The sequence below is a fragment of the Fusarium venenatum genome, assembly GCF_020744135.1.
Source record: "Fusarium venenatum strain MPI-CAGE-CH-0201 chromosome Unknown EDB82scaffold_4, whole genome shotgun sequence".
Classification (NCBI taxonomy): domain Eukaryota; kingdom Fungi; phylum Ascomycota; class Sordariomycetes; order Hypocreales; family Nectriaceae; genus Fusarium; species Fusarium venenatum.
This window is the reverse complement of record NW_027072132.1, coordinates 3,559,716-3,583,007: the sequence shown is the minus strand read 5'-3', so window position 1 is coordinate 3,583,007 and position 23,292 is coordinate 3,559,716. Positions and strand designations below refer to the sequence as shown.

At 48.3% G+C, this 23,292-nt stretch overlaps 7 protein-coding genes across 7 annotated transcripts; 2 read left to right on the top strand and 5 right to left on the bottom strand.

Moving 5' to 3' along the window:
- Positions 1-391: 391 nt before the first annotated feature.
- On the bottom strand, positions 392-2,014 carry EDB82DRAFT_514474 (S-adenosyl-L-methionine-dependent methyltransferase). Its single transcript, XM_025738144.2, has 3 exons — positions 1,535-2,014; positions 1,168-1,489; positions 392-1,120 (listed from the first exon to the last, which is right to left on the bottom strand). The coding sequence occupies exons 1-3, from the start codon at positions 1,771-1,773 to the stop codon at positions 536-538; spliced, it is 1,146 nt and encodes a 381-aa protein (XP_025592934.1). The 5' UTR covers positions 1,774-2,014; the 3' UTR covers positions 392-535.
- An 861-nt stretch (positions 2,015-2,875) lies between these two features.
- EDB82DRAFT_579623 (putative cyclase-domain-containing protein) lies at positions 2,876-4,112 on the bottom strand. Its single transcript, XM_025738143.2, has 3 exons — positions 3,909-4,112; positions 3,195-3,862; positions 2,876-3,145 (listed from the first exon to the last, which is right to left on the bottom strand). Exons 1-3 carry the CDS (start codon positions 4,100-4,102, stop codon positions 2,970-2,972), a joined length of 1,038 nt encoding a protein of 345 aa, XP_025592933.1. The 5' UTR covers positions 4,103-4,112; the 3' UTR covers positions 2,876-2,969.
- Positions 4,113-4,462: 350 nt separating this feature from the next.
- Positions 4,463-5,499, bottom strand: EDB82DRAFT_529691 (uncharacterized protein; the record flags this gene model as incomplete). Its single annotated transcript, XM_025738141.1, has 2 exons — positions 4,463-5,377; positions 5,425-5,499. 2 exons carry the CDS (start codon positions 5,497-5,499, stop codon positions 4,463-4,465), a joined length of 990 nt encoding a protein of 329 aa, XP_025592932.1.
- A 1,106-nt stretch (positions 5,500-6,605) lies between these two features.
- On the bottom strand, positions 6,606-7,982 carry EDB82DRAFT_529690 (uncharacterized protein; the record flags this gene model as incomplete). Its single annotated transcript, XM_065609208.1, has 4 exons — positions 6,606-6,614; positions 6,661-7,483; positions 7,531-7,779; positions 7,828-7,982. 4 exons carry the CDS (start codon positions 7,980-7,982, stop codon positions 6,606-6,608), a joined length of 1,236 nt encoding a protein of 411 aa, XP_065463360.1.
- A 3,383-nt stretch (positions 7,983-11,365) lies between these two features.
- On the top strand, positions 11,366-12,367 carry EDB82DRAFT_318012 (uncharacterized protein). Its single transcript, XM_065607468.1, has 2 exons — positions 11,366-11,756; positions 11,913-12,367. Exons 1-2 carry the CDS (start codon positions 11,529-11,531, stop codon positions 12,204-12,206), a joined length of 522 nt encoding a protein of 173 aa, XP_065463359.1. The 5' UTR covers positions 11,366-11,528; the 3' UTR covers positions 12,207-12,367.
- A 1,891-nt stretch (positions 12,368-14,258) lies between these two features.
- On the bottom strand, positions 14,259-20,016 carry EDB82DRAFT_579620 (proteasome stabiliser-domain-containing protein). Its single transcript, XM_065609995.1, has 3 exons — positions 19,733-20,016; positions 19,638-19,684; positions 14,259-19,588 (listed from the first exon to the last, which is right to left on the bottom strand). Exons 1-3 carry the CDS (start codon positions 19,898-19,900, stop codon positions 14,320-14,322), a joined length of 5,484 nt encoding a protein of 1,827 aa, XP_065463358.1. The 5' UTR covers positions 19,901-20,016; the 3' UTR covers positions 14,259-14,319.
- Positions 20,017-20,721: 705 nt separating this feature from the next.
- On the top strand, positions 20,722-23,190 carry EDB82DRAFT_514450 (uncharacterized protein). The gene is made up of 2 exons (XM_025738138.2): positions 20,722-21,638; positions 21,686-23,190. The coding sequence occupies exons 1-2, from the start codon at positions 21,095-21,097 to the stop codon at positions 22,729-22,731; spliced, it is 1,590 nt and encodes a 529-aa protein (XP_025592929.1). The 5' UTR covers positions 20,722-21,094; the 3' UTR covers positions 22,732-23,190.
- The last annotated feature ends 102 nt before the right edge of the window (positions 23,191-23,292 follow it).

Below are 23,292 nucleotides of genomic sequence, written 5' to 3'. Positions count from 1 at the left end.
GGAAATCTCTTGATCCGAGAAAAAGAGAAGACTGCGCCTGTAAATTTGCTATTCACAGAGTCACAGGATGATCTGCTCCTTTGCAATTGGTTATTGACGCGTGGACACTGAGGCTGGGTGAGATTATAGCTCCGTAGAGATTGCGACATGAGGGTCATGTCTTATCGATAAGACGACAACTTGGAATGCCCTTGATCTACCTACTTCTATATTGATCAATTGGTTAATTCTGTTTATAGCTGGACAGACATCCCTGATCTTGTCAGAAATGACTTCTATTTGTTTCAGGGATCTCTTACAGTGGATTCCCGCTTACGTGCTGCGCCATAGTGCTGTCCGCTCTTTTTCAGCTTGAGCAGGCGGGTCGCAAAAGGGACTGGAGCAGATCAGACGAAAATATTAGCACGTTTCTAAGCTATCCACTCACTAAAACTGAGCCTATCTAATTTCCCCATCAACCACTCAGTGGCCACCCATGCATGTTCGTATTTAATGGAGTCAGCCCTATGACCTGTCTGAACATGGATCTGGACCCTCAGATTTCCTCCTCAGGCTTCCTCCCAACCATCAAATACATGGGTGTAAATAGTTTTCTCTTACCACCCTCGACCAAAGCATCCGCTCCCTTGGCCAACCCATCAGCAGTCTTTCTTGTTCCCTTTGGTGCAATCGAACAAGCCTCCAATACCCCAATCAGATTATGCATCACCAGTCTTCCCCATTTGTTCATCCTAATCACCGTAAAGAGATTACTTAGATTCTGCGCATATCGCATGTCGCTATCCAGTGGCCAATACCATGGCGCCGTTCCATCATCTGTAGCTGCGAGATCCTCGTGGTGAAGCAGCTCAAAACCAGCTGCTTTGATGGCTGACAACCCGTGATCGATCTTGAACATCTGTGCGATACCGTCACCTAATTCGATATCCAGACGGATACGACGTTGTTCCAGGTCGTCATTGTCGTAAGTATCCGTCATGAGCCACTCGTAGACCCCAAAGATGCCGCCTGGTTTGAGGACACGTCGGATCTCGCTGTAGACACCTTCTAGAGACGGTGCGTGAACGGTTGCTTCGATAGCATAGACGGCGTCGAACGAGTTATCGGGAAAGGGCATTTTCTGTCATTGTTAGCACCCAAAGTTGACCAATAGTACAGATGACTAACCATAAAGTCGCCCTGGACAAACTTGAGTTTACCAGAGAGTCCTTCCTTCTCGGCATAGATACCTGCGCGTCCGACTTGATACTCGTTGATATTCAGACCAGTCACATGGGCTCCCGTGAACTTGACAATCTCTCGAGCTGGTCCACCAACACCACAACCAACGTCGAGAACCTTCATACCAGGTTTTATGCCGATGTTATGAGCGAGGTAGTGTTCGTGCCGAGCGATAGCACGGTCAAAGGACTCGCCGTAGGCAAAGCGGCAGAAATGAAAACTCTGAGACCATCCGTACTCGTAGAGATCTGTTGCAAGGTTGTAGTATCTAGAATGTCAGTCAAAAGTTAATAGTAAGGATCATGACACCTACTGTCTTGTCAAACTGGCATAGTTATCGGTTCTTTCTTGTCGGACAGCCTCTACTTCATCCTCGGCCTTTTTGTTGTCAAAGAACTGAAAGTATTCGTCAACGGCGGCAGCATGAGCTTTGTTGTTTTTGTTCATCATGGCTCGCATTCCACCTTTTGACTCTTTTGATTTTCCATGCAGGACATTGTCGAATGCTGAGTTCTGGGCTTCATCGTAAGAAATCAGTTCGGTGCTTGGCATCTTGGTGGTAGATCTGTGGTAAGGAGAGATATTGAGAGATGTGAAGAAGATTGTTAAGTTGATGATTATGGTCTGACTTGAAGAGAATTGCCTTTGTTTATATAGGAAACTGCTAGTGATATAGAAAAGTTAGCATTGAAATCCAGCCCCTTGAACTATCACATTGCCATCCGCATATTCTTCATCTATCAACACTTGCATCACAATTGTGATACAGCATCTTTGCGAAAACGAACAAGAGATTATCGAAGGAGTTGTTCCAACTGCAGAAGGATTCTCGAGTGTTTGGCATCTTGATACGGAATACGAATACGATATCCACCCGAATGCGAGAGCTGTCAACTTCTACGTTCACCGTTAATGACCCGGTTTATTACGGACGGAGTAATCACCTAAGATCTGATCTAATCTATACAATAGATATACCATAGCAGGCCAATAGGATTGTTGACGATACCCGTTTATCTCGATCCGAGACTGAGTTGTGGGTGTCCCTGAAGCTCGCTAAGAAGTTAAACCGTTTAGGAAGTTGACTACTAATTTGCGACAGATGGATCCTTCACTATGTCAGTGAACGATTTGAGAGGTGCTTCGAATTATTCCAGAAGCTAGGGGTCAGTAGCTTATCAATTGTTCGGTTCGTGGCCGAGTTTGAAGTCTTTCGTATTCGCGCTTTGCAATCCGAGACGTTCAATTGGAAAAGAGCGTGCCCTTAGATACATGAGGTTCTTCTTTAGTAAAAACAGAAGTATCTAACCGAACTATCCCTTTTCATCAATTGTGCTGAAGAGATGGATGATATACCCAGCACAGGACCAGAGTGTCGGCTACCCCAATGACCACCATCAACTTGGGCTAACTTGTTTTTACCACAATGGCTTCTCAGATCGAATACCGCCTGTTCTAACCTTACTTCTAAACGAATCTAATTCGGATGCAACGATAATCACTTGTCTGAATTAGATGGCGGCCTCAATATCGTTGAGTGACAGCAAGTTGGGAAGACGCACTCACAATTGTGACTGGGTTGGCACACGTACTGTGATCATCACGACCCTGCCGCAATATGTGAAAGAAATGGACTTGTTACAAAGCTATTTAAGGGAAATGTATTAAGATGTTTGGGCCACTACTACGTCCCTCAACCAACCCTTCGTTCAAGATTGACAATGAGTTGGCCATTTGCTACAAATCCCTCAAAATATAGCCAGCGCATTCGGAGGCGATCCAATCAATCCAGGCTGATTCAGGGGCGTTGAAGTGATCATAAACGAATACCTCTTTGTCTTTTTACAGTATGCAGCCAGCTTACTCAAATCCCACAGCTCACCGATCGGCATACCAAAAAAGCACAAGCAATACACATGAAGCACTATCACAAAGTCAGCAATCATCTACCGCAAACTCAACACATAACGTACCGAGATCCTTCATTCCGCCAATCGATCCATCAGGCTTCAGGGGAGGAAACGCTTCGAAAGAGCTCGAGTCCGATGCAACTGCAGCGAATCGCTTATTCCACATCCATCTTGCTGTTTCTTCGCTTCCATTGAGACCACTGAGCTTCATAGCCATCATTTTGCCCAGTCCGACAGAGTCCATCTTATCAACTACTTCCGTAGCGCCTGTGCGGATGAGAAGGATGTCGCCAGGTTGGAATTCGACGTTTTGGTACTCTGCGTATGCTTCCAAGTCTTCAACGGTAATGTGATTTCCGTCAAAGGGATGGAACTGGATCTTCTTTTCTTCAGCGTAGGCAGCGTAGTCGATCAATACACCCCGACCGGCGATACAACCGCGCGAATGCCAATGATCCAGCGTGGGCATGGTGTTGGACTCAGTCGAGTCGACGGACAAGGCCTGTTTGTCTGGGTTGGCACCATTGTAGGCCAAGCCTGAATCTTGATGCTGGAAGTGACACAGACTATCCCATTGAGAACTGCACTGGGTGTTGAAGCTAATCTCATCGTCCCATGACTTTCCCTGTTCAAATGGGAGCTCTGCCATGCTCTCGGGTATATACAAGACTTTGTGCTCAGGCATTGCTCGACCTGGAACGTTGAGTTTGGTCATCGCATTTATAGGCCAGCTGGCAAGCGTCAGTGGTGGTTATTCGGTTGGATGTTAGGGCCTACTTCAGAGATATTGAGATACCATCTTTGACTTCCAGGGCAGCATTGCGAACAACATCTGGAGTCAAGAAGTTGAGTGTTCCGACCATGTCCTTTGTGCCATCTTGGTCGAAAACTCCCCAAGCACACCCCTTGGGCATACCTTCAACCTGGGGGAGATTATCATAATCCGGTACAGAGCTTGGATCGAATGTCATTTTGAAGATGATGGTGAAGTTGAGGGTAGATGATGCTCGAGAACTTGGGCATCGTGTCTAATTTATAGACATATTCAAGGTGTTTATTGTCTGCCTAGAAACCCCTGCTTTACTGGAGCCTAAAGATGGATTAACTACTTTGGGCTATTTGAAACTATTCAAATTCTTCAATTCACCGTCTCGTACATCGTACTCGGATAAGACCCATCTCTTCCTTTGTTCTCGGCAAAGATAGCACGATAATGGGGTTGAAGCAGCTGGCATCTCAATAATGAAGAAACACCAATTGGCACCGACCATCTCAACAAAATTGGCGACTTGATCGCTTCATTCGTATAACTATTATTTACTCTTGAACATTTATCGTCGTCCAAGTCCAAACATCCTCACACTATTCCTCCACGCCGCTTCAGCAACTTCATCAACAGCAACACCCTTCAACCCCGCCACAATCAGAGCAACCCTCTCAATGGTGCAACTCTCATTCCTCTCTTTAACCATGCACTTAACATCCCACTTATCCCTCTTCTTCGACGCCGGCAGAGGCCTGGCGTTGGCGCAGTATTGTTTGACTACTTCAGATGTGCTCTTGAGTTCACCCCACGGGGCATCCGTCTCGAGTTGTAGCGCATCGAGAGGAATCTTGGATACCATCTCTAGACTTTCTGTGGTCTGGAAACTGAATCCATTGACGCTCACTCCGAAACCCATGGATACAAGTTTCTCCATCTGAGATGCGCTTCCAACAAAGCTGTGTACTAATCCACCGCGGGGTAGCTTCTCCATGTATGAGGTCATTGTCTCGACGAAATCATCAAACGCGTTGCGACAGTGTAGAAACAGAGGGAGATCCCACTGGTTCTTGACAAAAAGATCCAGTTGCGCCACGAAAGCCTTCTTCTGTACATCTTTGGACGCATGTTCCTCCTTATCATAGTCAAGACCGAGCTCTCCAAAGGCGGCAATATGCGGCGAGTCTTGAGCCAGGGCGTTTTTGACTTTCTGCTCCAGCTCAGCGAGGTACGCCTTTCCACCCTTGTCCAGTTCAGAAGCATGGTACGGGTGCACGCCAATGGTATAGTAAGCCTGTGCGGGACGCTGCTTGGTGATGTTGTCGTTGTGCGAAACGTCTGAAAGCGACATACCCGTCAACAAGACCTTGCTGACACCTGCATCTTTGGCTCGGTCGAGAGTGCTCATAAAGTCGGGCTCGTGGTACTGCTTATCATCACGGTATACGCCTTTGAACTCATTTGCAGTTGCCGTGACAGCGACCTGTAAACTGTCAATCAACTGACCACTGTTATCAGCGACAAACTTACATCCGCATAGCGAATCTCAGCTGATGGAGCGGCGGGAGCAGCTGTGGGGAAAGCACTTAGATCAACAGTAGACATGATTTGTATGAGAAATCCTAATTGAGGGGTTACAAAGTTTCGAAAAGAAGAGAAGGCGGAGCAGCTTTAAAGTGCTCTGAAATAAAGTTCCACCCAAGGTCATGAAGGTATCATGCTGCATGCATTAGATACCCTGACGGCGTCTTACACCCAATCGCTATCCCCATCAGCCTCGAAACCCTATTATCTGGGCTATCGCGGAGAAGCAAATTACGTCAGCTCTCCATTATGTGGAGGTCCAAGATGCGGAGGTGCTGAGCTAGCTGCTGTACCTTGAGCTGTCAGAAGAGGGGATTCATACGTGTCGAGTCTTGTCACGCGATCTTGACGAGTCAGTTGAAGCTTTGCTGTTCAAATATCGGTCTGTCTTGAACTGGATAATACTGACTCCTTAAATCCGCAGACCAAACTCCCCATCGCCTCATCAGAAACAACACTCAATCATAGCCAAAACCATTCTTTTCCCAGCCACTCTTTTGCAAGAGATCGATCCCCCAAACGCACCAGGAATGCCGCTAACCACGATCCAACCGCCACGCCGAACAAACCTCGCCACGACGCCGATTGCAGCGCCTTGCAACTGATCCTCCCATAAGAGCTGACGGAATGCGCGCGAAGCCAAAGCCAAAGTAACAGGCTCGAAATGACTACGAGGAACAGTTCAGAAAACAGCAGCAGTCCGCAAAAAGGCGTGATACATCACGCAAAGCAACAGTTAAAGGTAGTCAAAAATAAAGGAAAAGCAGTGAGTGACTAAAGTAAACACAGAGGGTACAGGCAAGTAGCTTAAATGAATTGAATTGATGACAATCCACCGGGGGGACCGAAGATCTCCAACGCCAATCATGATTCAGACCCAAGGAAATGGAGTGTGCGTGGTGTCGTGTAGAAATCCTGAGCTGCCATAAAACTTAAAGTCATAACCCAGATCGCAATCAAGGTTGGGTATCGCTCATAAACTGCCACGGAAAGCAGATAGATTCTGCTTGACATGATAGCCCACGAGAAGGCAAGATAATTGAGTCCAAGGAAATAGAAGTGCCGGGGGATTGTTCGTGTAAAAGCCCCTTGGTCAACGAGTTATCGTGGTCATATTGCAGTTTTGCTTAATACTCCTAATTTGTCAGTACATCAACGGTTCGTACGAGGCAAGATGCTTACCTGAGGAGGGCCGTTGGGGCCGGGTCCAGGAGGTCCGGGAGGTCCCTGGGGACCAGGAGCAGGGCCACCAAAGTGCTGAGGACCGTAGTTACCAGGTCCGCCGTGGCTGGGCATGCCCATGTAGTGAGGAGGGGGAGGAGCAGGGCGGTAGGGAGTGCCAACGCCAGAGTTGTTCTGAGATCGACCCCAGCTGAGGCGGACGCGGGAGTTACCGATAGGGTAGCCCTGCATCTGGTTGATGGCCATCTCGGCAGCGTGGCGGTGGACAAACTGGACAAAACCGCAGCCCTTGCCAGGTGGTATCTTGACATAGGTGATTTCGCCGAAGCCCTGGAAGAACGATCGGAGCTCGTCCTCGGTGACGTAGCCGGAAAGACCACCGACAAAGACGGTGGTGTTGTTGGGGTCAGTGAACTGGTTCATCTGGGTAGCAGGGTTGAAGCCTCCGTAAGGGAAACCCTGCATGCCACCACCGTTCCACATCTGCTGCTGGGGCATGCCGGGCATCATAGGACCGCCATGCTGGTGTCCCTGACCACCGAAACCGTGGTTGCCACGGTTCTTGGGGGTAGCGGTAGAGATTCGCATGGGTCGGTTACCACAGTAGACTCCCTGCATCTCAACAAGAGCGCGCTGCTGGTCATTCTCGTCGGAGAAGCGAACGAAGCCGTAGCCGCGGCTCTGACCGCTCATAGCATCGGTCATGATCTTGGCAGACTTGCACGAAGGGAAACGAGCCTGGAAGAGAGAAACCAGGACGTACTCGTTGACTTCAGGGCCAAGGTCGCCCACGAAAATGCTGTACTCAGGGCCGCGATCATCCCTAAGCATGTTAGTAGCTGATATGAACAGTGAATACATGTGACGTACCGTCGGTCGACCAGGCCACCTCCAGAAGCCCAGTTGAGCTTGAAGGAACGAGTGCTGTTGGGGACCGCCGAGCCGTTCATGCCAAGGGCCTTGGTAGCAGCCTCAGGGCTCTGGAACTCGACGAAGCAGTAGCCAGCGTTACCAGAATTCTTGTCGCGGATGACCTTAACGTTCACATTTTCATGAGCCGAAGACAAGAAGACGCCCTTGATGAAGTTCTCATCCATCCAAGGTTCGAGCTCACCCATCCTATCATAATCAGCATTGCTGCAAGAGGTGGTAGAAATTCCGACTTACCAGAGGGTGGTCTTGGGAGAGTCAGGGCCAGATCCAGGGGGAGGGGCAACACCGCCCATATCAGGGGCGGGAGGAGTGCCGTTGGAGTAGGCCATAGGGCCAGAAGGGGCACCGTTGTTGGCAGGCACACCAGAGAAACCAGAGTTCATATCCATGATGGGCTTTGCGAGGTCAGCACTGCACGAGGATTTCGAGTCGGAGAGCGAGATGGTGTTGGGGTAACGAACCGATGGGAACGAAGCAAGAGCTTAAATGTTCAAAATGCGAAGAGCGAGATGCTGCAGAGCTTGACAGAGCGGAGCAACAAAAAAAGACTGCAATGAAGAATTAGCGACTTGAATTGGGTACTGATCTGAGCAGTAGTGGAAAACAAAAGAGGTGGAGAGAATGAAGTTTCTAGGGCAGGGGCCGACTGGAACGTGACAATGTAGTGGACAATCAGCACATAATCAGTTCAATAATGCCTTGAACTCGGGGTATCCAGAATCGTATCGATAGTGAATCAAAGGCCAGAAATCCTCGATATCGCAAGCTCCATCCGCGGAATGATACTGGAGTGATTCGATGTCCTTTGACAGCCAAGTCTGTGATTCCCGAATTCCCGTGCACCAAGTGGCCTGTTGTCCAGGGGCGGATGGTTTGATAGATCATATAATAAAGCAACTTACCGTGAGTAGTAACTCGTACACGTCGTAAACAAATCGTAGAAGCGCTATGGATGATATGTCAGTACCAAACCAAAGCGCTGGTGATCCGAGAATGCAAAGGGGAAGAATTAGAGGTGTTGGGAATTTGGAGGGGCAAGGCGCCTGCTTTTGTCGGTGCCTGCTCGGTCAGAGGGCAAGTGACTGCGGCCGAAATTCACCCAACAAAAACATCTCTCAAACTTTGACAAAACAGCCACATGTTGTAATTGTTGGCCTGATTTGATTCTATCGCAAACTTTGCTGCAATCCAAGCAATCGGTGGAGGGGCAACGAGGGGTTTGATATTGGCGACAATGTTTAGAACTTACCGTCAAGAGAATCGAGTACCGAAAGCACAACGAAGTAAGTCGCTATATTTGGATCGTAAGACCTAGAAAATAATTAGACTCAGGATGCACCCAATACCACTGCGCCTCATACCTTTACACCGAGTCTAATCCTTAAAAAGATACGAACGAGAATTGGAAACGACAAACACTTCGAAAAGTATCCGTACAGATGCGAATCAAATCTCTAAGACGCCGTCACGCCGATACAAGCAATGAAATGCTTTGGAGGGTAGTGATAGGGGATGCGAAACGCCGAATTGTCGTTCTCACACGGGGCAAGGTGCTTTACCAAGGATTCCAAAGGAAAGTGGTAAGATAGCTACAAACGTTCCCGAAATGAGCTTAACCTGGACTTGTGTTAGCGATCTACTCGACGTCTTCAATAAGTCCATGTCGGTCCAAAAGCCCGCCCTGGGCACATCTCATCGGCCAGTTTGGTGTCAGGTTCGAGATCCAGCATCCGCCTTGCTTTCACTCTGGTATCCGGGCCACACATCGCTTCGCTGCACATCCAATTATTGCCCGTGAAGATAAATTGTCCAAGGGTGACGAGTAATGGCTGGTGGTTCCTGGCTTGGTGCCAACCGTCCCATGGCTTCATTTCTGGGAAATCTCCATCTGGCAATCGGTTCTCCAACGTTTCCCAACAATCCATTCGAATATCCCATTCGTTCCCGGGGCAATTGTTCCCTGCAGTCTACCATCAAAGAATTTGGCTTGACTCTCGACATGCGAAGTTGAAGAGCATACTGATTAGACGACGGGTTGGCGGATACCGAGCAAATGTCATGTGGAGAAAGGTATGGCGAATTTTTTTCAGCAAGTGACAGAGTCATATTGCATTGCGTTTTGTCGGTTGTTCTTATCGAGACTCGTCGTTGTGCGAATTTCGGGACGGACGGACGAACAGATGCGACCGGTAGTTTAAGGATGTACTCGTTTTACAAAACCTCCTTTCGAATCTCAATTGGAAGCAGATTTTGGCTTCCAGAATACGGGTCGTTGTTCGAAATTCATTGATATCGATGGTGTGCGCGCGCAACGTCGTGTGAAGCTGATATCCGGCTCAAGATCCCACAAACCTCCACCCACAACCACACCACAACCAGTACCAAGAAGAGACATGGAATCGAAAGAACTCAAAAGAAAGCAAACTCACTTTTAGGCGCCAACAAAAACAACAGTAACTGTCACAGCCAAATTTCCGAAACACGCGCAAGGGAAGAGCCGTGAAAACCGTGATGAGGACAAAGATGGATGAGGGGAAACAGAAAGAGAGTCGTGGGATGAGTCGTAATACGGGAGAGGGTAAAGAAAAAAGACGAGCTTTTTTTTTCTTAACCTTGCCTTGTTTAGGCCTTGCTCTTGGGAACAATCGGGGGCGCGCGGGGACGAGGGTACCGGTAGGGGAAAATTGTCGACAAGGGGGTGTGGGCTGCCGTATCCGCTGACAAGGGGATCTTTGGATCTTGGTGTGGGCTTGCTAAGGGTGGTACTGAAACACCTCAATGGACGAATGACGCTGTCAAGTCGCTGGCGAGTGACGGAGCGGCTGCAGGTGCACGGAATCCAGATGAGATGATGGTAACGGTAGCGTGGACCTGGGCAAACAGGCGCAGCAACGGACACTCCGTGACACAGCAAAGCGTTCGAGAAAGGACGAAGGGCGACAATGATCACGATCAAGAATGCGGTTGTTACGGAAGCAAGAATTCACGGCAAAGTTACGATCTGGGAGGGGGAATTCTCTACACCTTCTTAACAAGAGGGGGAAGGGCAAGAGGGCTTTTGGAGAAGCAACGCACAACATCGAAATACTTTTCTATTGGAAGTCAAGAGCCAGAAGAGGCTCACCACGAGATGGTGGGAGCCAGTGAGAATGGGCGTGGCTTGAGGAAAGTGTGTGTCGCTATGTGGAGTGAATGGAAGGGAGGAGAACAAGAACGACAATGACAAAAGCTGTGGGCCTTGCCCTAGCTGCTCAACTCTTCCACACAGTATCGGCATTTCATGATCATCGTGATGCACACAATTAACGGACTTGCTACGGCGATAGCGATGGTCCAAGTGTTCTACGAAACATGCCCAAAGCTCGAGCCTTTGAGCCCGAGGCTACCTAGCTACAATGGCTTTGTTGATTCCTGACTACGATTTGGCCTACAATGTCAAGTACCGTTGTCTGACCAAGTTCAGCCATGCCTGGGTACCTGGTGCGATAAAAAAAAAAAAGGTTCTGTGGCTCTCCGCAACCAGGGCTATCCTTGACGGCGGGCGTGCCGCTATCTCGAGCCTAGTGCCCAAGATGCAGCTGGGCACCGTTTGAACTGGAAACTGGACAGTGAACATGGTGCTGAGCGCTGAAAGCAGGTCAGGTTTGACGAGACGAACCAGCAACACTACCCCTGTGAAACAGCCCTGTCGATGGTGGATCATGAAATCATAGGGCATCTGGAGGGTCGATGGCCTGGAAAGCAACCCGATCCAAGTGCGGCACTTTAAAAACGAACGCTGGCAACAGAAGAGCTGAGTACAGGGAGGTGAATGATCGCTGTTGATAACAAGGGCTTTGAGTCGTCAGGAGGAGAACGCAACAACGAGAAGCAAAGTTTGGCATGACTTTGAGTCAATGCACCTCGTTTTCGGTCAATGTTGAGCCCGATAAGGAATGAAGGGAGCGTTCCTCGCCTCGCTTGCTGGTTTCACCGGGCGAGCAGCATCCCATTCGAATCTATTGATGTTAACCGAAGCAAACGCAAGCACATCACAAACGCACGGCGCACCCAGGGACGACAATGTTTCAACCTCTCATTTATTCGAATATCTCCGACCTTGTAACGTGGACGCCAATCAACTCAATAGGGAAATAGTCGCCAGCCCTGGACTTAAGATTGCAGTTAGTCAACCCCAAAATCCCTTGCTTTAGTGGCCTCATGGCATCGAATGCTCGTCATAGTAATGTGCCACAAACGAGCTCAGAATAACAATGCCAAAACGAAGCGCTGCGACATGGTCTCGGAGACGAGGAACACTGATAGCTTTTTGTTACAAGCTTGACCATAATTCGGCCCATTTTCGATTAAGGGAACATCTACGGAACGCCCTTTTAATTGTCCATTCCTGGTGTATCAAAGCTCATTCGAGATGCAAGATCCAACCAATGTTCATAAGCCAAACCTCGGCGATTGGTAGGTTAAGGTTACCCATAACAGCCAAGTGTCATTATCGTTGCTCTTCCAGTAAACAAGGGGAACAACGACGCCTCGCAACTCATACGACCTATTTCGGGTCGACCGCAAAGCTCCTGGTGGTAAACCCTCCTGTGAGAAGTGTTAACTCAAACTAGAACGTGGCGCTACAAAAGCCCATACAGAAGTGCCCTATCCCAACAAGATCTCGGTCTCCTACCGCGCCAAGACAGGAAACCCTATCAAAACTGCACCAAGGATGAACCAACCTTGTGTTAGTGCATCAGTTTCCTTCGCTTCGTCAAACGTCCCAGAACAATTGGTCTTGTTCACTTCACTTGGATTGAGCATCATGACATCAAATACTGTATCAAATCCACTTTGTACTGGTCACCATCACCACATGGGAATTGGAACCATCTGGACTGGACCGTGCCACTGCAGGACGCCGTCGCTATTGTCAATTGCAATATCAACAAATGGGAGGTTTTTCCAGGCCTCCGGGCATCGTGCTGGTGGATCACTTCGCACACCAAGATTATTTCTGGCATGCACCATACGACATCGTTCTGCAAGACAAACCGTCTTTAACCTTGATGATGACTGGTGAACTTCCGAGGCTAGCATATCCAGTAAGACTGAAAAGGTCGTCTGCAAGACAGTGCATATCGTCGTTGTTGACAAACTGGCCTTTATTCTTGGATTTGCTTTTGGCAGTTGCTGCGATGAGAACCAAGAACTGATTTGATGCTTTTACCTGAAAAGACAATGCCCCATCGGCTCGCGAATTCTAATGCTTCTGGTGCTTTCCCTTTAACCGCATTCATCAATTGGACCGGGGGCCTGGTTGCTACTTGCAGATCGTCCATCCCACCTTGCAACCCTCGTGGAAAACCCAGCAACAGACTGGTGACGCAAGTTGCGGCTCAGAAACCCGCTGCTTTTACAGGTCCCACTGTGTGCTGTGACTGGGCTGAGACTGAATCGTGAGCTGTTGAACATTGCGAGATTTGACTGGCTCTTTATCAGTAGCTCGGAACGAAAGAGAGCTTCTATTATTCATGACACAAGACTGGCATCATCATGCCTTTCGGACTGGTCTCCTCTCCGGTAGCAACACTGCGATCTCAAAAGTGCTCGACGTGACAATGTTGGTGGGGCATCAACCACGCTGCCATCCTTGTCTTTCCACATTTGTTACCAGACATTGGTCACAGTTTTCTGCCAATGGTGTTTGTTTTTCAACTTGATATTTTAGGTCAGATAAGCAGAACTGGACAGATCTGCTGTGGTATGGTGATCGGATGATTTACTTCGGGCGTCAATTAGATACTCGTGAGCCAGGTCTGTAATCTTGTCTTGCAGGACATGCACGAAAGAGCATCGCTCTCGGCGATTTTACTCCGTCATACAGAATGGCAATTTTCGGTAGTGGATCACAAAAACACCGACGTTTCCGGCCGAACACCATCGCCGTTCTCAACGTCCGATCCGGCGTCTCATTCCAAGGGCTGTATTCATCAACAAACCACACGACGTATGCGAAACAAGGCGGAAGCTATAGACTTTTTGTGACGCTCGACTTGTCTGCATTTGTTTCAGTTTAACGACAAAGGGCCCTATTTAAGACGGATTGGGCTCACGTTGGGCTTGATTGAGATATGTAACGTCGGGCAGATGAATCGTCTGGTTGTACGGCATTTGCATTGTTTAGGCTTGAGTGAATGCCCGCTTTGTTGAGGTAAGGGTAGGTGTGAAACATTGTGAAATTGAAAGATAAGTGAGTGGTACAGTATCACAACATATCGTAAGATGAGAACCAGAGAACATTGCGTGAAATACTTATGGACACTCTGTGTCTATTGTAAGACGCAAGATACCCCGTCCTCAAAGTATGAAAAATTGACTACTAGAAGCATAAGAGACGAAATTAGTAGATCAATTTAAGCTCCTTATACTATAATTCTTCGACTACTTATTTTTATACCCTAAGACTTAGGGTGTCATTCTTTTTGCTACTCACTAATCCGTCTGTTACTTGCATCTATCTATTCTATTGATGGTTTTGGCTTCAAATTATGACTTTTTCGGCGTGCAGCTCTTTGTCACAAAAGGGAGGGGTTTATAGAACAACCTTATTCTCACACAATACAAAAGCATGCTATGCAACTCACTTGTTCTTCCTTCAACACAAAGAAAAGACCACTCTTGGATCGACCATTGAGCTTGAATTACTACTTTACGTCTATTCTATGAATACTGATACAAATCTCATTTCATCTCAACCAGGATGTCCCTCAACGCTCTCTGCACCTCCAACGACCTCTCAGTCTCCAACGCCTTGCTCACCATGGCTTTCAACTGAGATCCATCAGGACCACTCTGTCCAAAGACTCCCCTTGCTTTTGCCTTGAATAGCGCACCTACTGCCTTTGCTCTCATGACTCTTTGTGGTTCAGTGCCAGTATCAACCAAGTCAATGTCAAGACTTAACAGGTAGGTCAACGCCACAGCTTCATCGTCGTTTTGCTTCTCTGATGGGGACACGGCATCGTCCATGAGATCACGAACGCACTCGTACCAAATGTGACGCTTGATTGGAGCAAAATTAGTACTTTCAAGGTAAGGTTTGAGGATATTGATGATCTTCACCAAGACACAGAGAGAGTCCTGTTTGATGGTTGTACGGCTATATCCTCGAGAAATAGCTTCAAAACCATTGGATGCAGTCTTTTCAGCAAGCTGCTCCTTTTTAACATGGTCCTTGGAATCAATGTCCATCTTGTCTTGGTTCTCATCCTCGCCCTTGAGTTCATCAAGATAGGGTGTAACCACTTCTGTAATTTTGTCCAGCATGTCGAGATCATCACGAGCCTTGGCAAATTTCCACAGACTACTGAATGCATGAACACGGTACTCGTCGTTGTTGCGCTTCGCCTCTCGGATGGCAATCTTTTCCATTTGAGCGGCGATCTTGGAATCTAATGTCCACAGGCTCCGACCCTTCTCGACGAATTTCGGGTAAGACTCGAGTAGCTTCTCTTTACCGGTAAAGGTCTTCAAAGCCAGTGTTTTCTCAAATACAGGCCAAATTTTGTTCAGGTTGGCATCGCTGATTTGACCGCTGGCGTCACTTGCGCTTGCAACATCAGACACCATAACAGCTACTGTGAAAGCTCCGCCATGTCGAAGAGCCCATTGTGCAGTATCCAGGCATCTTTCCACCAAGGACACAATCTCCGGAACATAACGCACAACGGTGCGGCTGCTTCCAGCGTGCTGTTCCCACACTTCCTTGAACACCTTGCTGGTATACTCATCAGTATCGTGAGAGCCCAGGTAAGCGAAAGGGAGCAGCTGGGTCTCGAGCGCAGTGAAATGATCAGGCGAAACCTTGGCTAAAGCTACTATCACGTCTGCAGTTTTTTGACGGCGTGACTCTTCCTCTGCCTCAAAGTACATGTCAATAAACTTTTTGCAGAATCGGTTCTTGGCCGAGTCCGATGCAGCTCTCAACATGTAGGCAGTAGCACGAGCGTATGCCTGGCTGACCTCGTCATTCTTGTCCATGGTCTGCTTCTCCATAATCTGTAGGAATTTGTTGCCAACGCCTTTGACATCGTTCGTATGGCGCGTGAATAGTGTTGTCAGAACCCTGCTACATCCGATCTTGGTTGGCATGCCAATAGCAGTTTTAATAGTAGCCTCCAATCGGGGTGCCAGTTCCGCCATGACATCCGCATCGATAAAGCGAAGTGAGTTCTCGATAGCCTCGGAAATTGGAGACCGGTTCACCATTTGCGATCGGATCTTGTCGATCTGGTCTCGGCTATCCTCTCCAGCTCTTTGGTAATGCCAATTGATCTGCTCAGGTTCAATGGAACTCAACAAGCCAAGCAGCTGAGGTACCATGTCTGGAATAAAAGGTCGGAGAGCCTTGCCACCCTTTTTGGTGAGCTCAATAACAGTAATGGCCGCGAAAGCTTGAACTTCTTTGACCGAGCTTTCAATACCTTTGTCAGAAAGAAGGAATGGAAGAGCCTCCTTCATCATCGATTGAGCAGAGGATCCATTGGTTCCCTCTTCAAGTTGACGTACAAGAGTATTGGACAGGGTTCGGCACAATTTGAATGCAGCCTCTCGAACAGAGCCTTTGACATCGTCAAGCACCTTTAAGGCTGACGTCCAGATATCTCGATATCGCTTCTCGTATTTAATGAATGGCTGTCCTTGGATCAGTTCAGAAACGGCCGCACAACTTGCTTCCCGCATACGCCATTCACGTCCTAGAATACTCTTAAGCAGATCGTCCAGAATGTCGTCAAAGTGTGTGCTAAGAACAGCTCCTGCATCTTTGACGAGTGCTTTCCAGATGTCGTCCATGGATTTTTGGACATTTTGGTTTGGGTCGAATCGGTAACGGTAAAGCTTGGGGTACAGTTTCGGGTCAACTTCCGATTCTGATAGGATGTTGCTGAGTCCGAAACGACCAAACGCAGAACGGGTCGACCAAGTTGCAGCGTTTGCAGCAAGTGACATAAACTTGTACACCAGTCTCTGGTCGCCAACTTCATTAGCAAGGTTGACAATGTCCTTGTAAGAGGTGATGGAACTGCCCTCCCCAGTTGGCAGTGCACCAGGCTCGAACAGTTCTGTCTCTTGATCAACTTTGAGCTGGGTGCCTGTGCCTGTGAATGCAGAGACGAGATCTTTGACAAGAGCACTCTTGAGGTCTGCATCACCACGTTCGTAGACCAAAGACAAACCGCGGGAAGCAGTCTCTTGTACAAGCTCATCACGTGCGCTGAGAAGCCTCATGAAAGAAGCTTGAGTCTCACGTAGTCTTGACTGCACCTCTTCCAAGTGAGAACAGTACTGGACAATGCAGAATAGCCAGATTCCAGACGCCTTGAGTAGAGATGGCTTCGTAGCTTTGCAGTCTGAAAAGATCTTGTTGAGAACAGCAGTGAGAAGTGGACCACGTGAACCGTTGCGCTTCTGGAGACAGCTGCGAGGTTCAACATCAAGAGTCAGCTTGACATAGTCAGACTCCCATCGTGCTAGAGTTGCAGTGATTGCATCTCCTACAGTAAACTGGACCTCGACTTGCTTGATCTCGTGCAAGGCGAATAGTTCTTTGAGGATATTGCCGATGATTCCATTTGACCAACCATCTTCTGCAGTTTCTTCATTCTGATCCAGTCCCGCTGCCAATCTTCCAAGAGCAAGAATGGCCTTCTCATTGCCCTTCTTCGCTGGGGTAACAAGCTTGCTGACAACTGTCTCGAGGGGATGATCTCCTTCGCGCTGTGGAATAGCAAGGCCTGCGGTCCACAGCTGGGCGAAAGCCTCTAATGCAGTGTCATAAAGAGAGAAGGAAACATTCTCTCCTGTGAGAAGGTGAAGAGGATATTGGATGTCTTCAGGCACGGGCTGACCATAATAGACGCTGCGCGAGCAAACATAGCTATATGCTAGTAGTCCTCCCTCTGCTGCATTGAGCTCGGGCCCAACCAGCTTTTCAGCATTCTCAAAGAGCGCACTCAAAGTTTGACGACAATTGTTTATCGTATTAGCGTCATTTGCCAAATGAGGCACGAGTATCCCCAAAGCCCTTGCTGTTAGTGATCGGATCTCCTTGTTGTTTGACTTGATCAACTGGAAGAGGCCATCGCTAAACCCAGTCAAGTATCCCAATGCACCACCAGGGCTTAGGGAGGCCACGTCAACAAAGCAACGAAGACATCCTTCCGTAATTGGAGAGTCTTTGAGATAAGCACCATCAAGACAAGCCTTCAGATAAAAGACTGCAAACGCACTATCGACAGTGTGTAGGTATCCGAGAATCTTCTCTCGGGTCTTGATATCCGTCTTTACTCTGGCGTCAAGTGTCTGCATCCAGTCAGGCTGCACTTCAAAATCTTCGAGGGCTGCAAGGAACATGATGTGCTTGCAGTAGCGCAGAGCAACTGGGAACGCAGCCACACGAGATCCTTCAAAATTCTCAAACACAGAATGAGCATTTTCTAGGCCAGGTAGAGCTGCTGTTTCTGAGTGTGATTCTGGTTTAATCTTGGAGCCAAAAAAGGTGGCTACCATTTCCTTCCAGTCTGGCAAAGCAGGGTCGGCCTCGGCGTGTGCATGATAAGTCCAGGGATCGAGACCTTTGTGACCCTGCTCGACAACATCGCTCCTCTCGTCTTGATGAGCTCCGATTGCAAGGATGTCGATCCAACGACCAAGTACATCGGAAAAGTTAAGGCACTGGTTCGCCCACTTGACCACAGCATGGCGGGTACTCCTGATAACGGGGGGCTCGTCGGGAAGAGACATGTATGTAAGCAACATTGTTTTTAATTCTTCAGAATCGCTGCCTGAAGTAGCTGGGATATTGGTCGTCAGGCTGGAAAGGGCCCCGTCGATGTTGACAACAGCATCATTGGTAGGGTCTTCGGACAAAGACTTGAAAAGCCAGCCAGCTAGTTTTAGTCGCCGTTCGATAGGCATCTTGGCGCTCCTTGCCAGTACTCCAATCGTCTCGTACGCTTTGGACCGAAGCGCAATGTCGTCGTGTGATGTCCGTGCGGGAACAGGCCAGCCATGATTCTCGATAAAACCGCCCATTGTGTCAATCAGAGGAACGGCAATGTCGAAGCCTTCTTGCGACGGCCCAACACGGGCTACCCAGGCAAGGTATTGGAACGCAGCAGTGTGGAGTTTCGTTTGTTCCAATGCGCTCTTTGGCATCAAGCTTAGCGACAGAGGATCTGTATAATGATCATTGGTTGAAAAGTTGAGCTTGACGACAGCCATAATATCGTCGGACATGGTTGCTGATATTGTGGACTTGGAAAGAATGCTGAGGATACGGGTTCGGTAGGTAGACGGCAGTATCGAGTGGGCATGAAACAAACGCTTAACAAGAGTTTTGTCCTCCATAGAAACAGAACTTCTCTTCAAGACCTCTTCAGCTGCCGATACTAGCCTGTTGTCGAAACTAGATGCGGCATAAAGTGCAGGCAGGAACTTTTCTTCGTCTGTAAAAGCACCACTAGCAAGTAATGCAACGAGCTTGAGTTTTAGTTCCGCCATTCTCTCAAAGACTTTTTGAGACTCTGGGCTCTCCACAGCAAGAGACTCAAGCTCGGATTTGGTTAGTGTCGGGTTTGCCGTCGACCAGTTTTGGCTTTGTGTAGGGTTGCGTAGTCGTAGAAAGATGCTGATGAGGCTGGCGAGGTATTTTGCATCAGTCTCATCTGACAGTCCGATCGCCTGTCGGTATTCGGTGTCATCTTTACTACCCCTTGGAGGTATACGAGCATCAAGGAGAAGACGAAGAATGATGTTGAAGAAAGGACCAGATCGCGCAATGCCTTCATCCTTGGAGAATCCAGCCAAAGCCTTGGGAATAAGCTCTCTTCTCTCGTAATCATCCAAGCGCTCTATACTGTGTTGTATTCCAGAGATGTCAAGCTGCTTGACTAGTGGGGAGTCGTTTGACTTGTACTGGTCAAGAAGGGCTCCCACGGGTAGAATTACTCTAATTTGAGTCAGCGTCAAATACGTAGCGACATGTTTGGGTTCCTTACTCAGGAGGTTGAATAAAGGTCTTTAGCCTAGAGAAGATCTGAACGACCTATCATAACTTCAGCGTTTGTCCATAGTCATAACTCACAACCTTTACCTTGGCTCTAACTTGAGCATGCTCACTAGCAGCCTTCACAATGACGGGTGGAAGGTACCGTTGTAGCAACTCATGAAGCTTCTTTTCCTTATTGGCAACGTTGAGGATCTTGAGCTCCACACTATCTAGCAGCTGGAGCTCCCTTTCTTTGGGCGATGGTGTCGCCATGACTGTAAATGCTGGGTATCGACAATTTTTAAAACAAGTGCAGATAAAAGAAATATATGCAGGAATAAGAAAACGCTTTATTTGGGGCAATAGGCAGCTCAAATGACGAGGCGTTTGACTGGTAGGTGTCGTCGAGGCAGGAAGTCCCCAGTCAACCATCGTGACGACTGAATCATGACTAAGCTGACAAGCTGTCACGTGTCAACGTAAATCAACTTCAACGAGATCAATCATTAAGCATCACACAACGGTATGATCAATTTTCTTTCGCTGATAACATATGTTTTTTATTGTCAGTGATTCTGGTGGTCTTTGATAGATTGTGATATTGCCATCTTGCTCTACAATAAGTTTCATTGAATGTAGAACAAGCCATCTTGAACTCAAATTCTTAATCAGATATAACTTTCAGGGGTACCTTCTTTATTTGCTGTGAGTTGAAAAGAAGCGAACACGGCAAGTGCACATGCCTGTCATGGAATAGTTCTTTATTGGCACTCTACTTGAGCTTGTAAGTAAATGCAAAGTTTCTGCCTCCCACATCGTAAGTCATTCTAACCCATAGTCCAAGACTAGGCAGGTATCAACATCAATAATCAAGAACAATTAACACTATTATAATTTCACCATCCTCAAATAACCGTCGAGAAATCGACCAGCTTCCGAACATTAACAACAACCGTTGATACATTAATCTCCAGGGTAAGTTCACTTAAAAGTCGCGTCATTGATTTTCCGCCACCGTTTCTGGAGCCCCTGTCACTTGCCCCTCCAAAGAAACATTAAGCTCCACTGATCCGGTTGCGTCACTGTGGTTGGGTGCCTGTATTTGATGTCTGTGCTTCACTTTCACTTCAACTTTCGCCTGCGTTGAAAGCTCACAAACTACAGCAGAACTGCTTTTCATACGCATAACTACTATATTGGCGAGCTGAAAGAGCAAAGATATTGTATCAACCTTGTTTGATTTCACTCGAACCTCAAAAAGCGAGCGGCTATTTAACCCGACACTCTCCCCGCTATGATAACAGCGGGGCATTGATTTTGCTTCTACTCAAGAGCTACACCGAACCTTGCGAGATTACATCAATCGACGACGTGATCGCACTCGATTCTCGATTCGCTTCTTGAATACGAACGACAAATTATATATCGAAAAAGTCAGCAGCCCGATATCCCGTTGGACGCGCCGCCATGGACGACAATATTTCCACCTTTATGGCCATTACTGGCGCAAGCACTGATGTTGCCCGCAGCTTCCTTGAGATGACTGCTGGCAACTTTGAACGCGCAATCGAACTATTCTACGAGAACCCCGACTTGGTTTCTGGTGTAGGAGCTGGTCTTTCTTCAACAAATCAGCCAGCTGGGCCTACTGCACAGCCAGGAAGAAGCAACGTTGGCAGGCAAGACTCGGCGGGTGTTATTCACATCGATAGCGACGATGACCAGGATATGCAACTAGACGACTTTAGTGACAATGACGACAACGACCGAGCGGTTGCAGCCCAGGCGGCAGCTATAGCGCAAGAAGAGGAAGATGCAGCCATGGCCAAGCGCCTTCAAGAAGAACTATACCAAGGGCCTGGATCAGGAGCAAACCCGGATGATGTGCGAGCACCCATTGCGCGAACTACCGAGACATTGGTGGCACCTGGTTGGGGTGGCGGCGAGCATGACGATGGGATGGAAGCGGCCTTTCTTGAGGAGCTGAGACAACGGCGGCGGCAAAACCCACGTGAGTATCACTTGAGTGTGTCTCGGTCTTGTACTGACTCTGTATAGCCAATCGTGCAGGAGGACCATTCTCTCAGCAAATATGGACCGACCCCGAACGACGCTCCGCCCCATCCACGTCGAACGAGAACGGCGCTCATGCGAGACGACTGGAAGATCTATTCCGTCCACCTTATGACTTGATGGCACGAATGGGATGGGATGACGCGCGTACTCTGGGCAAGGAGGACAAGAAGTGGATCATGGTTAACCTCCAGGATATGAACGACTTTAACTGCCAGGCTCTGAACCGCGACATTTGGAAGGACAAGGCCGTGAAGGAAATTGTCGGAGAGAACTTTATCTTCCTGCAGTATGACAAAGACTTTCCTGACGCACAGGAGTTTTTGACATTCTATTTCCCAAACGAATCTCACCAGAACCCCGACAACTACCCCCATGTCTCCATCATTGATCCTCGAACTGGTGAACAGGTCAAGGTGTGGACAGGCAGACCTTTTCCCTCTGCAGAGGACTTCCATGCCGAGCTTGCTGAGTTCCTCGACCGTTACAGCCTCGCAGCCAACAGCAAGAACCCTGTTGCCAAAGCCACGGCTCGCAAACAAAGAGTCGATGTTGAGCGCATGACTGAGGACGAGATGCTGGAGATGGCTCTGAAGAACAGTTTGGAGGGTGCTTCTGGAAGTAGAGGTTCTTCAACGCCCAACCTTCACGATCCCGATGCTCTGACAAAGTCTCCTGCACCGGAGGAGATGGGCAAAGGAAAGGAACCTGAGACCCCTGTCGAGCAGAGCCCTTGGGCGAAGATCTCTGGAACCAACCCACACACGGAGCCCGAGGCCAACCCAACAACCACAACACGAATCCAGTTCCGACATCCTACTGGCCGCGTCATTCGTCGATTCAACTTGGACGATCAAGTGCGAAGAATTTACGAATGGCTCAAGGCAGAGCCTCTAGAAGGCAAAGACGGCGTTGAGTTTGAACTCAAGAAGATGCCAGCTGGACAGGACCTCATGGAGAGTTTGGACGCGACTATTGCAGACACAGGTTTGAAGCAGGGCACAGTCATGATTGAATTTATTGAGGACTGAGCAGTGATGACTGAAATTACGGATGGGTTTCTCTTTATGCGAACTACAGCAGGCATTTGCAGATAGATAGTTATTGGAGCCATCGGAGCGTATTGGACTGGCTGCAGCTGGTGGACGTGCAGGTATGAATTATTGAGAGGTTAGGACTGGCTTTCAGTCTATCATGGACAAGAGGGAGGACGCTATCTTTAGACATCTCAACCAGGCCCACAACCAAGATGAGAAATGATACATGATTTGATATATTCAATTAGTGGATTGTATGGGAAAGTTGAAGTGTGAGAAATATAATTTCCTATGCAAGGAACCATGGTATTCCTCAGATGGCCATGACTTACTGGCGCCGCTTGGTCCACGTCGATCATGTCAGTCAATGCATTCCTGTGTTTCACTAGAGAACATGAGCCAGTAAATCCATGTAGCTTTGGGAAATAAAATTTCGATACCGTTAGGTCTCTACGCAAATGTCTAGAGTTTCGGTCTACAGATCGACCTGATGCAAGCAATTGGCCTCCAGATAAGGTCAAACAAGTCGGGCCCTAGCTGGAGATCTTGGCCGCG